The 14,065-nt window shown below is 43.1% G+C and overlaps 1 protein-coding gene across 7 annotated transcripts in view; it reads right to left on the bottom strand.

The window, feature by feature from the left end:
- The window catches only part of gria4a (glutamate receptor, ionotropic, AMPA 4a), a 111,285-nt gene that overhangs the window by 52,612 nt on the left and 44,608 nt on the right, over window positions 1-14,065 (bottom strand). For all 7 annotated transcript variants that reach the window (XM_034604103.1, XM_034604101.1, XM_034604102.1 and 4 more), the window contains exons 3-7: window positions 12,117-12,356; window positions 9,005-9,057; window positions 8,649-8,780; window positions 4,862-4,915; window positions 3,906-4,064 (exon numbers count right to left, since the gene is read on the bottom strand). In XM_034604103.1, coding sequence (XP_034459994.1) covers window positions 3,906-4,064; window positions 4,862-4,915; window positions 8,649-8,780; window positions 9,005-9,057; window positions 12,117-12,356 — 638 coding nt within the window. The remainder of the gene's footprint in view (window positions 1-3,905; window positions 4,065-4,861; window positions 4,916-8,648; window positions 8,781-9,004; window positions 9,058-12,116; window positions 12,357-14,065) is intronic.

Below are 14,065 nucleotides of genomic sequence, written 5' to 3'. Positions count from 1 at the left end.
TGAACCTGACGGATTGTTTGACAAATTCATTATCGGGAAGACACGGCACAGCGGGGAGCTGCACCACGCACTCAGCAGCAACACCCCCGCCCACCCCACACACAGCACCACATAGACAGAGGCAGTCAAACACACAGCGGGCCGCCTTCACATCACCGCAGAAACAAGTGGCGAGATTAAAATGGAAAGAAAGAGGGAAGTCAGCTGAGAAACTCTGCTGATACTCTCCATGCCTCTGCAGGTAGTTCCCTCTCTCACTGACATCCCTTGATTTATATCCCACAAGGCGTGTTTTGGATGGCTGCGCAACCATGTCATCCTCCTTTCATCTCTCCCCTTTGAAACTAAAGAAGCCTTTAGGCGAGCGACTGACAGATGATGACTATAGAATTCAAATCGAGGAGAAAACAATAGGAATACTGAGCCAACTATCATACAGTTTTCTGTTTCCGTCAGGGGTGAGACAGGAACACTTTGGAACCCATAGAAAACAGTCTTGGATTTTTTAACATTTCTAGGATCAGTTCCTTTTCTCCAAGTTCAACTCAAATACACCAAGTCTAAACAGATTTCCTCTTTTCATACTTCACACTGTGGGTGTAATCACTTTTATAGGATGAATCTTCATGAGAAGATATTCTCCTGACTTTTCTTCTATTATCATTATCAGATCAATGTTTGAATTTGCCCCAAAATGTATTTATGACCAAAACCTAACCTGCAAAACTAATTACTTTCCCGACAGCCTCAGTTGCACTTATATCAACTAAACGTTAGCATGTTAGCACTGCCATTTTGAGCATGTTAGCATGGTGATGTTAGCTCAAAGCATCACTGTACCTAAGAAAAGCCTCACAGTGCGGTTAGCATGTCTTTAGACTTGTGTTATTTCAAATCATGTAGGAATTCTGCATTATGACACTGTCCCCCCCATTATTAAAGGGGACATAGCATGCAAATTCCACTTTGTTAGTGCTTCTACACGTTAATGTGGGTATCTGGCATGTCTACCAACCCAAAAACTCTGGGAAAAAAACACTGGCGCGTTTTGTTATAGTTCCTCTAAGTCAGAAACGTCATGCTTGAGTGACTCGAGTGAGCTTCCTGGGTTTTGTGTCGTAACAAGGTACTGGAAGTCTCCCTACATGGCCTTGGCCCCCGTCCCATCCCGTCCCCCCCCACTCGTTACGCCGGGTTTACACCGGAGGCAGCGAGGCTGCGAGGCAGCGCAGCGCCGTTCCCAAGCACGCAGCCGCCTGGCTGTTCACACGGGACTCGCATTTCTCCGCGCTGGTCAGCCTGCGATTCACTCACATGTGGCATTTGTCTGGATCGTTGGGACTGGGAGGCTGCAGCAGTTGCTCGGGCGCGACCGCTCGCTCTCCCATGCGTGAGCTGGAATTTGTGTCAACGCCACACAGCCAGCAGTGTGGAAGACTTCCGCAGTGTTCAGCACTACTGTAACACTGGCACAAACACACAGAGCCCCCCCACTCGTTACGCTGGGTTTACACCGGACGCGGAAGCGCCGCTGCGAGGCAGCGCAGCGCCGTTCTCAAGCGCGCAGCCGCCTGGCTGGTCACACGGGACGAGCATTTCTCCGCGCTGGTCAGCCCCATAGACTGTATATATAAGGTCAGCCCGCGATTCTGCTTTCTCCGCTTGTTGTTGTACCCGTTGAATGTCGGGGTTCGGGGGTAAATGATGGTCTTCATAGCCCCCCCCACCCCTCTCTTTCTCTCTCTGTCTGTCTGCTTGTGTGCTTGTAGTGGATGGGCAGAGGGGGACATTTAATTATGTGATTGGGAAAATTAAAACTCCAGGACAACAGAAGGGGAATACAAAGTATGGGATGCATATTTGATAATTTATATCATATAAAATATGTAATTTATATCGTTTAAAATCATGGGGGGAGAGGGGGAGGGGGGAGCTGGCTCATTAGCATTTAAAGGAACAGGCACTCAAAACAGGTCACTCTGTGGAGGGCTGTTTTATACAGGGTAAAAAGGGTGCTGTTTTAAATGATCCTTGTGGTATTTTGACCAAAGTATGTTACAGACATTTCATTAAGACCCCAAGGAACCATATCAACTTGTGGTAAAATGGGCATGCTATGTCCCCTTTAATTCAAACAGAAGTATGGACAATGCATACAAATTTGGTTCATCAGGCAGTTATCAGTCACATCATCATGAGGATACAAAAGTTTAAAGTTGCACTATTAGAGGATGATGCCGGTGTAAAATGAAAGGAAGTTAAAAGAGGGGGATGGTCATACATATTCATGCAATGTTATTGATATGAACAATGCAGTAAGATTTATGGTTCATGGAATGTGTATTCGTGTTTAGAAAAAAAAAACTAAACTAAACTTGGTACATATCTGGTCTGTGTCCAAAAGTTTGCAAGTGTTTTCAGTTAAGTTCAACAGGATATTTGCAGTGATTTATAAATAATCTCACAATACACTGATGGAACATAGCTGAGGCAGAGTAATGACATACCAAAAAAGTTCTTTCCTTATTTTTTCTTGACAAATGAGGCGAGAAATTGAAACTAAATATTAAGACAGTAGCTTAAGGTCTATTTGGACATGGATATCTTACTTATAAGATGAGCTTTGCAATGTTGTCTGGCAACCATTAAATGCTTTTCACATGGACAATTATTGATAACAGATGCCCGATTATGTATTAAGTATGCTAACACAAACATCAACCACTTGCACAATCAGAGGAAATGTGTAGAAAGTGAAATGGTCACTGATCATTTTCATTACATGAAACTATTTATCCAGGCACACAAGAGCTCATTTCAAGGCACACCAGTCTAGAGTCACTGGTTGAAGAATTTTTGATTGATGGCTAAAAGCAGCTACAGCTCAAAATCCAGTCTCTGATGCAAAAAGGGACAAGTCCGTGCTTTTCACAATGCACATTATTAGTTCTACTTGGCCTGAGGCTATGAGATGGCCCTAGGCTAACTGAGCTCAGTTTTTACACAGCACCAATTAGCCTACAGCAGTTTGGAGGCAGCTGTTGTCACTGGTGGTATCTGGTTTCCCGTCATCGTGTTAAATCATTCATCATTGTTTCCTTGTTTGCAAAAAGCACAAGGGAAAGCTCAACCTTGTGGGGTTGCAATAAGGAAAGAATGTTTGTATACAGTTTATCAAATATATTTACTGTTGTGAAAGGTGTAAACACTCACAGTTGTGTTTGCCTTGAGTTTGTGTATCTAAACATGTCTACTGGGTTTCCACTCTCAAAATGCTACATCATTTAACATACAGAACGTTGAGTAAATGTTAGGGGACAATTGACATCTGCTAATGAGAATTCATCAGGTGAATCCGACAATAATGATTGGTCCATTAACACAGGTCCCTGGGTGACAAATGTCACACCTGTAATGATGCAATATGACCTTATCATCACATTTTTATGTTGCTATGTCGTGTGTATCTCCTGAAAATATCTGCATGCACGTGGGCATGAGCCAAGAGAGCAAGGGACAAAAAGCTGCATTGTGATGCATTTTTAATCGGAAGGTGGACTGGACATATTTCCAGTTAATATATTCTCAAATCAACCGCGGTTGGCTGCAGATCAGTAGCCAGTCAATAGAGGTGCGCTGAGGGAGGAACGAGGGACAAATACGGATACAGAGAAGAAGGTCAGAGTCAAAGAGGGTAAACAGAAGCACACAAAAGTGACAGAGGAAGAGACATGGAGAATGAAAGAAAACAGACACTGAATTTGGTAAAAGAAGACAGAACATAGAGTAGAAGACGTGTCACCAAACCAAATATGAGTGTATGTGTGTGCACTTAATATATTTGTCCATATTGCAACCACTGCTATTCCAAATGACAATCTTTACATTCAAGGATGCGTTCTCACCTTAGGTGGGCTGTCAGATCCAGGGTACTCTCTCTGATCCAGTTTGTTCCAGCGCTGCATCAATTTAATGACCATAGGCCTGCCAAAGTCCACCAGCTGGAAACCAGTCACGTTCGCCCCACCATGCATGAACCTCTCCAGAGATATGTCCTTAAAACCCTGAGAAAGAAGGAAAGAGAGAGAGACAAAAAGAAAGAAAGATAGAAAGAAAGAAAGAAAGAGTTTGTGCCCCTTTGCTGACGTTATCATACTCCACATATTGTTACAGTTTACCTGATTATTTATAACCCTACTTAATACGGAGTGACTTGCACAGCTGTGAGTGTGACTCCATGCAGTGCAACACTTCACAGTGAAGTAGTCGTGAAGTGGGATCCATTTGGGAAATGGCCAGAGACAGAGGCAGGCAGGGAGTAAAGACATGTGAGGGTTATCCTGGGTTGATGGATGCTAATTGCTAAATGCTCTGAGAGCCTGGGTAGCTTGGCCTGAGCGCAGTGGCCCCTTTTTTCACAGTCCCTGAGCGACCCGCTGTTCAACAGATTTCAGGGATTAAGGTTGTAGCAATACTTCATCTACTGACATGGTTTCATGGTGTCCTACAGCTGAGGCTCTGTCAAGGAGAGACTAATGGTAATATGCAAATTCTGACGTAGAAGGGAAATTTGCAATTTGGTGGGAATATTAAAAACACGGTGCTTGGCAACATGGTTTGCTTTTTCTGCTAGGAGCTTAAGAACAATTTACAGCTTTAGGACAAATCCAATGTTGCAGCAGGGGTAAGTAGGGTCTTGACTTTGTATCATGGCAGATTCTAGTTGGTTTAAAGCTTCACATTTATAATATTTATCAGCCTTTTTTAGATTCAAACAACTGCTGTCGGATTTCATGTTTAAGCACAGTCTCACATCCATCTCAAAATATCAGCTGACAGCAACGACATTTAGGGTTCTTACCAGGTTTGCCATGATGTAGTGGTAACCTTTCACATGTTTCCCCACACTGACAGCCTGGAAGAAACACAGGGAGAGATATATGGTGTTCAGTTCAATGACATGCATGTAGTTTAACAAACCACGGAGATTCAGGATTCATGATCAATTAATAGCCGTTTTAAAGTTTTTAGGGTCCAAGGTAGGAAATTCACAGGGCAGAAGAAGGAGATTTGCACCAATCTCTGGCTCCGTTGCTTTGTTAATATGGTTATCATGATTAAAAGCAGAGGTAGAGATGAGCCTGCAGTGACCTCATCGGTTGTTGGGACCATTTTGACTCATATGCATTTGTTTCTTGGAATATCTAAAGTGCTTCACTTTCAGACCAATTGCAGGATGTTGAGACAGCGTTAAACAATAGAAGAAGAGAAAGATGGAGAAGCGGCTCAGAGGATTGCTTGCAGCCTTCACCTAATATTGATATGTTTGAATGAAGAGCATGTTAATTTTGCTGGTCGCAATTCATTTTCTCCTTATTCAAACTGAAAAACAACGTTTTCTCTTTTCTCACTTTGATTGGAAAAGTTTGCGAATACAATAGTCGAACTGACAACGTGCCAATGTCAGATGCCAGTCTACAAACCAATCAATGTCTAATACAAATTGAGAATAAAAATATCTACACTTATGTATTAGCAAATACTGTTGGGGGGGGAACACTTAGAAAAATAAATTTTCAGGTTTCCCTTTAACCTTTGCCACTAAAGCCTGGTGAGTATGTGGTGAATCTCAGATAACTAAAACCATAAAAGAGTCCACGAAGTCAGTGGCACTTGACACAGCCTTGACCTTAACACCTTTTCTGTTCCACTTCATGCACTGTCAATACATGCTCCCTGTAAAGCACAATTACTACGGCCTCTCTGTCTCGTGTGCTGCTCCTGCTGCTGTGTTTGTGTTACATTGGCTCCATCATGAAGTCAAACTGAAATGGGTGATGTTTTTGGTTTCATCATTTTATCCGGTTATACAGTTGGGATAGAGTGAAATATGGCGCATTGTGTATTAACATGGTGCATAAACCTAATCAATAACTTCCTCACGTTGGATTTTTCTTTCCTCCACCCACACATATCAACAGCTATATACTGATACAGACAGATGCACGCACACACCAATCCACTCAGATCGCAGCTGGCAGGGCGAGACAAACAGAGCAGTGTCTGTCTCAGAGCAGGAACACTAGCCAATGCCAGCACAGCAGAGCCCACTGTGATGGGAGTGTGTGTTTGTGTCTGTACGCCTCTCAGTATACACTTGTGTGTGTGTGTGTGCGCGTGGATGTGCGTGTGTGTCCGTCTGTCTGTTCAGTCACCACGGAAGCCAATTAAAAAACAGTCTGTCAGTCTGTGTCTAGGATGCTGCTGCTGATGTGTGATTGTGTAGCTGTATGTGCATGTACTGCAGAAGCTTCTGTGTTTGTGTGATTGTCATGCTTGTTTGTCTCTAGCTTGTAGCATGTACTAATACGTTTATGTATAAGTAGTATTAGTGTTTTATGATTGCATGATTAGAATGTTTTTGTGTGTGTATGAGTGTATGTCTGCATGTCTATCAGGTTACATTTAATTTTCAGACTTATGGTGAAAGTTATGACGTCTTGTCCAATTAGAGAAAAACACTGTGTTAAGGTCAGGGTACATTGTGTGTGTGTGTGCTTGTATGTGCCAGCATTGTGAGGACCAGATTGAGTTTTAGACATTGGAACAGTGAGGATGTTTTGACCAGTCCCCACTTTCTGACACACATTCAAACCGCTGTTATGTTTCCAAGTAGGTTTAAAGTCGGGTTAAGTAGTTGTGATTGTTGAAGTTAGTGTTAGATCCTTAGGGATTATTCAAATCAATGAATGTCCTCACAATGATAGAAGCTTGAACATGTGTGTGTACGTGTTTTCTTGCATGTGTGTAAATGTTTGTGACATTGAGTTTGTCCGATGTGCAGACAGGATCAGATGTTATGACAGGTGGCAGAACCAATGGGATGTCACACTGAAACCTGAGTCAAAGGGCACACACACTCAAACAAACACACACACACACACACACACACACATGCACACACATCTGCAGCACCTGTCAGAGCTCGAGCCTTAACCATCAAAAAAAGACAGATAATCTAATGAACTTGGACAAGCATAAATTGTCAGAGTGTGTGCATATGCTGTGTGTGTGTGTGTGTGTGTTCATACGGGCTCAAAATCTGAAGTGGACAGTATGGTGTGTTTACTGCAATAACACACTGATGTGGCTGCTGGGGAAGCCACATTTTTCATTTCACAACTGCAGGGGAAATCTCAAACCTTGTTTTCTTTCCAGATGTCAGAAAGCATCAGGACTTGTGTTGCAGCTCGCTGACCGGAGCCGACAGCAGGCAGACACGCACCAGTAACACAGTGGAAAATACAAACCAATGCTATACTACAACAATTAGTGATATAATACTGACTCTAAATGCTACCAAATCTCCTCTCATGTTCATTACTAACCACAGCCTGTTCGGTTGACTGTGGGTGAAGGTGGTAATAATGTGTCACTGTGTGGTTGCAATCTCGGAGCCCACTGCCGATCGTTTGACAAAGAAGTAACAGCCAATATTTTTGGGCTTTAGGTGTAGACACCAGATATCTGGACCAAGTTTGCACCTTCCATTCACTGTGCACTGTTTACAGTCCGAGCACAAACAGCAACACCTTTAGCAAGTGTTTTAGGTCATTTTGGCCAATATGAATGCAGATACATTAAAAAGCTGATGATAGCCGATGCATTTCGGTCAATTCTTGATCTCCTCTAGTTGCTTTTGAATCTCATCCTGCTGCTCTTTTTGTTCTCTCTGAGCCAGTTCCTGCTGCAGGCTCGCCTCCAGTGCGCCACACCTTCTTCACTGGGTCTTTTTGAGTGAACAGTACAGACAGTCTATGAACGCTTTCATGCAATGCTGCCTTTCTGTGAATCTTTTGAGGAGCTACAACTCCCACCTGATTCATTTGGAACATTCATGAAGTTATGGTAAAAATACTGAAAGAATATTGAAATAACATTTTCTAATGTCTTATTTAATAAGAATAAGAAACACTAACATATTCGTATCAGGTAATAAGAAGTGGGGAGTTTTTTTTGCCAGAACCAAGTGGAGGAAGCTTGACGTTTCCTGCTCTGATCAGTTCATGAAAACTAATCATCTGTACCTGATTTAAATATCAATCAGTTTGGGCCTCTTCATTTTGATTGAGGTGTAGTTATGCACCAAAGATTTAGAACAAACTCTGATTATATTACATATTCTTATGGTTTTGCTTTTAATTAATTTCAACCATGTCTTTTCTTTGTTTGATTGATTGGCATTGTTTATATAAGTGGTGCAAGGACCACTACAACATTGTAAAATACACCTTAAGTGAAAGTACTACCACTATAGCAAGCATTAACAGCGTGATATAGTTACAGGCGGCACAGTGGTGCAGTGGTTGGCACTGTCTCCTCACAGAGTGTTCTGGGTTTGAACCCCTGTGGGTTTTTCTGGGTTCTTGGGCATAGGTTTGAATGTGAGGATCAATGGTTTGTTTGTTAGCACTTAAAACAATGATCAGATGGATGTAGTTAAACTATTGCTTTTGTCCCACTGTTTGATGTATTAAAGCTGAATTGTTATTTTGACAAAAGAAATTGTGTCACATGGAAATTAGATTGCAGCTGTATGGTTAACGTTGTGAGCTAACTTAGCTTGGTTAATATTTTTACACCATTACCTGTTCTAGGATGTTCTGTAGTCTCTCAGGCTCCAGGTCGATGACATATTTCCTCTCTTGACGTCGATCCAGGTCCTCGAGGAGCCGGCGATACGCTGCCTCATTGAAACTCTCCACACAGATTGCGCTCACCTGAGTGAACATACATGAATGAATGCGTGTATATACATATACATGCAAACGGCATGTAGGAATACAGCAATGCGAGCAAGCAACCACAAAAAACTAAATGGAATAATGTGTATGCAGCGTGTGTGGTCTGGGTCAATTGCATATGTATGCTGCAGGAGATTATGAGCGATTTTGTGTTTGTTTGGTCTGTTTCCAAAAATGCACGTGTTTGTGTGTGTCCTGACCTGCCATCCGTTCTGCCCTGCTCTCTCCATAATTGCCTGCAGTATTGCATAACCTAGACAACAGGGAAGAAAGGAAGAGAAAAAGAGAAAGAAAGAGTTAGTGCTGTACTAGGTGAAGGCTATATTGGGCCAGAGAGGATTTATAGGTCAAATCAAGGGGGAAAAATATGACAATGAAAGATAACTCAATATTACAGCATTATTTATTCATAGTATTGGCACACAGTGTATTTTTTTATCACAATAATGATTGTAATCCGAAACATGCGCCATGAGATATTATGCGAATTGGATAAAAAGGACATAAAATGTCACAATTCACCCAAAGTCACATCCGCGTGAAGAGAAATTCCCAGATCGACAGAGCAAACGTCTGCATAAAACACAGTGACACACGTGTACAACAACACAATATCTCTCTCTCACACACACAGTGCAACAGTACAAAATGAAGCAAAGAGCACATCTGAAGCCTCAGTAATCATGGTGTGGAAGTGGATGTGTGTTTTATTGTGTTTGACATAGTAAAGAATTGGAGCCTGTTATTCTTTGTGTTGTGTGATAGTGTTTTTACCTTCCCAGTCTTCCCAGTGATAAAATACACAAGTTTAAATGACTGTATTTGTGTCAAGGGTTGAACTTGCCGGTGAGCTGTTTATGTGTTTTGTTTGTACCATCTGTGCTTACATTCATTCAGGCACGCACATACATTTATCTACTGGATGTGAATTTATGCACATCTGGATATGTATACGTGTGTCTGTGTGTGTGTGTGTGTGTGTGTGTGTGTGTGTGTGTGTGTGTGTGTGTGTGTGTGTGTGTGTGTGTGTGTGTGTGTGTGTGTGTGTGTGTGTGTGTAGCACAGCAGAGCAGGGAGCATAAAACAGATCACAAAGTTACTGCCCATTTTCCACCACATTACCGGCAGCGGGGCCTGATGGGAGCCTATAATGAAGGGCCCTGCCTCGGCCAAGTCACGGGTGAGCACAGCCCAAACTCTATGCATCCGTCCTTCGCTCCATTTCCCTTCTCCTTTTTCTTTTCCCCCCCTTTCTCTCAATCTTCTTCCTCTCCCTGCTATACACGACTGTATATCCCCAGAGGTTTGTGATCCTGTCTGTCCTCTTTCTCCCCCTTTCTGTAATTTCACCCTTTCTCCCCCTTCACTGCCTCCCATCTACCTTTCCAATCTCCTCTTCTTGTCTCATCCCCCCTCCACCTTGCTTGTCTCCTCCTCCCTTCGTTTCGCATGCTGTCTTTACTTCCTCTCCTTTTGGCAGTTCCACCAGCTCCGCTCACCTTACCTGTCTCCCTTGCTCCCCCTCTCTCCTTCTCTTGCTCCCTCGTCTCCCCCCTGGGTACTAACCCAGACAACCTGGACCAGAGGGAGGCTGGCAGAGGCACAGACAAAGCACACTGAACTACACACACACACACACACACACACACACACACACACACACACACACACACACACACACACACACACACACACTGTGCTGCTCACTGATTCCCGGACACGCCACTATTCTGTGGTCTGGGGACGCTGCGTCATGTTTGACCTGTGTGTCTCTCCCTGTGGCTGGAAATTAGACTCTGTTTGTGTGTCTGCATATGTGCGTGGCAGAGAGAGATACAGAGAGAGAGGGATGGGGTGTGGGTGTGTGTGTGTGGGGGGGGGGGGGGATGGAGAAACTAAGAGAGAGAGATAACGTGCCAAGAATTCCCATGAGAGCAGTTAGAGGCTGAGACTCAGCTGTGCCTGCCTCACATGGTACGTGGGATAGTTAAATGAAAGGCAGGTTAAAACTATACGAGTTGAGGCCGACCCCAAGATTCTCACTAAAAAGTGCCAAATTACACCTTTGTTTCTGCAGCTGTATCTTTCCATCAGGAAATATTGCAGCTCTTGCCTTTGTGTTTTAATCTGTGAGAAAACAAGGCTTCATTTGGGAGTTAAATCAAGGCCAAAACAATCCCTGGGAAACAGACTTTTTACAAGATGATCACAACTCGATGATATTCTAATATTGTTCTCCGCGTGCCGCTTCCCTACGAGCCCAAATTAAGGGCCAACTCTTCATGCAAAGAAAGTGTTTTGAACCAGACTAATTTGGAAATCTATTTTAATCTTCTGTAACAGAGTTTTGAATTTAGGCCCAGGGATTGAAGACAGCAGATCTACCCAGTTAGCTCTTGTTATCACAGCAGAGCTCATGAATCTCTGGCAGTGCCATCACAACACAATGCTGCTGCACTTTTACTCAATTTAACAGTTCGATTACAATGACCGTAGACTGTAATACCCTAAATTACAGCCTCTTTTAGGATATTTCCCCCAAATACCTCTCTGACGTCTCTCTTTAAAGCCAACAAGGAAGAGAAATGGGGTAGAAAACAGATAATTTAAGGTTAGGTCTTAGTGACAACAACACTAGTTAAACATTTCCACTCATGCATTTCTGTCCCTCGGCCACAGAACTCGCTGATTAAAGGCTCATTTAGGCTCAACATTAGATAACTATATGGAAATGAGCAGAGCCTTGTGTTCTGCGTTTATTTTGTCTGTATTTGTGCACGTCTTCCGAAAGCTAATGGATATGGATGGAACAGACAAAACGGAGCAGTACCATCGTAAATTGTTGGGGGGGCAGTGTAGCTAATAGTTCAAGCGAGACGGCCATAGTACACGAGGAAAAAATTATTACTATGGCAGAACCTTTTGAGGAGAGTGGGTAAGAAAACTACAGGCATCTAAATAAAGGTACATTATCGCATCCTCCTTTACCATCGTCATGTATGTTGTTGTCTGAAACTCTTGACTCAATGCTGACCTCTAGTTGATGTATTGCTTGCATGTACGCAAGCATAAAAGATGCGTGAAAGTTTATGGGCAGTGATGGCTTCATCGTTTGAAATGGTCATATCTCTTCTCATACGGACAGGCAGCATAACATATTTTTTTAATTTGGCACTTTTATATAATTTAAGGACCAACCAGCCTCAGTTGGATTCACTGGATCTTTATAAGCCTAGCCTTGGGTGCAAAGCAGTCAAATTCTTTGGCATTTTAATTCTGTACCAGCAGCTCTTTGATAAAATATGAATTTACCTCTGTCTGTGTCGTAGAGGAAGACAAAGCGGCTCCAGTCGTAGTGGTCCAGCAGTGAGAGCAAAGCCCCTCTGATGGACGGCCGGAGCTGCAGGGTGAACTGGCCTTCTCCTTCGGTGGGGAAGCTGGGTGTCACCAGGCTGATGTGCAGGGCCCCACAGAACGACGTCAGCGTGTTCACCGAGCGCTTGTCGTAAAGGCCGAAGATGGCAAATACCCCCCTTGAATACTGAGAACAGACTGATGTGGGGACGAGGAGAGATGGTGTTGGAGATAGAGGGATCAGGATGGAAGAAGAAAAAAAAGAAGGAGATTCAATTAAAGTAAATCAGAAGCAGACATCTAAAGTTTTTCGAAGCTTTGTATTGAATTTGTAAATGACTCCTTTTATCTGTGGAATCTGGTTAAACATGTCAACCACTTGACATGAATGACAGCTCCACCATGTGTCAGCTTTAACATTTCATTCCAAATTAGACCCACAAACAAGACAACTTATATTTTATCCGAAACAATATGATGAATGTCCTTCTCCACCAACTCATATGTAGGTATGAAGCATGAGCCCACACATTTGCACGCAGATGTGGAGAAATCATGGACTGCATATAAAGATGGACGACATGTCAGCACCACAAGAGTGAAGCCAAAGCGTCTCAATCGCCACCTGGTGGTTGGCTGCATTATAGGTCTTGAAGCCTGCCTCCTCCATGTTAGTGGAAGGGACATGGACCAGAATAAATCCAAAATACATGTCACAAATTTGAATGGCGTATGTCATTTACTGATGTTTGTTCAAATGCAAATTTTTTCAGTAAAGGTGATTTTAAATAGTTATACGATGATACAAAAACAGGGTGTAACGCCAAGATTGACAGCTGAGACCGACTCGCGATTGGTCAAGTGGGTGTATCTCGATACTGCGGATCCATCTCCAGATCCCCACAGTAAGACTCAGGCTGTAAATTTGCAAGAAGGCAGCTTTCGACCCGCAACATTTCAGCTTCATTTCTAGATAGTGGGAGGAAGTGCAGACGTGTCGTCCATCTTTATACACAGTCTACAGTAGAACTATACTTCGAGCCCACGGCAAGCAATTTAAAATTTTTCTTAGTAGCATAAAATCATTCCCACTGGCCAAAACTGGCACGGCTGCTTATACAGCTGTGAAGGAAATTACAGTCAAATAACCCCACCTGCTTAAAGTTTAACATCCTTAAGATTCATCTATGCATGGACACACACACACATACGCACGCACACACCCACACACACAAAAAGATAAAAAACCCTTGACTGAGTTGCGAGCTCCGGTCATTTTCCACAGCAACATTGCAACTCAGTCTTCAAACACCCTGAAGCTTTCATCCATGACAGAGAGGCACTGACGTCCTGCACTATCTTACTTCAACAAAAATCGTCGGCTGCTTTGGTTTGACATTTATCTGCACTGGTCCACCCAAAATGTGTTTGAACAAAAAATAAAAGGGGAAAAAAAGCTGGTAAATCAACCAAAATGTGCACAAAACTTTCCAAGAATTAAGCAAATTACATTTTTCATTTCACAGCATCTCTTTGTTAGCCTCCATGCTCTTTCATCCTGTTATTCCCACCCCTCCATTCATCCTTTCAGCGAGATTCTTTCAGACAGGTATGTTTTGAGTGTGATTCCTCTCCTGCGTCATAGTTCACCGTCCGGCCCACATGTAATATCTCACACTGGCGTAACCATTAAGACAGACATTGCTTTGGGCAACAGCCTGGGAATCACAGCTTAACCTTTTCTCTCTTTCTCCCTCTCTCTTGTGAATCACCTCATTTCAGGCCATTTCCTCTCTCGCTTCTCGTTTTCAGGGGAAGACTCTGCATCCATCCCTACTCTTTCTGCTCCCACCATCCACATTTCTGCGTCTCCTCCGTTACGACTGCCTCCTTTTCCTCATCCTCAT

Source organism: Hippoglossus hippoglossus, chromosome 13 (assembly GCF_009819705.1).
Source record: "Hippoglossus hippoglossus isolate fHipHip1 chromosome 13, fHipHip1.pri, whole genome shotgun sequence".
Lineage (NCBI taxonomy): Eukaryota > Metazoa > Chordata > Actinopteri > Pleuronectiformes > Pleuronectidae > Hippoglossus > Hippoglossus hippoglossus.
The sequence above is the reverse complement of the archived record's forward strand: the minus strand, read 5'-3'. Positions and strand labels throughout refer to the sequence as shown.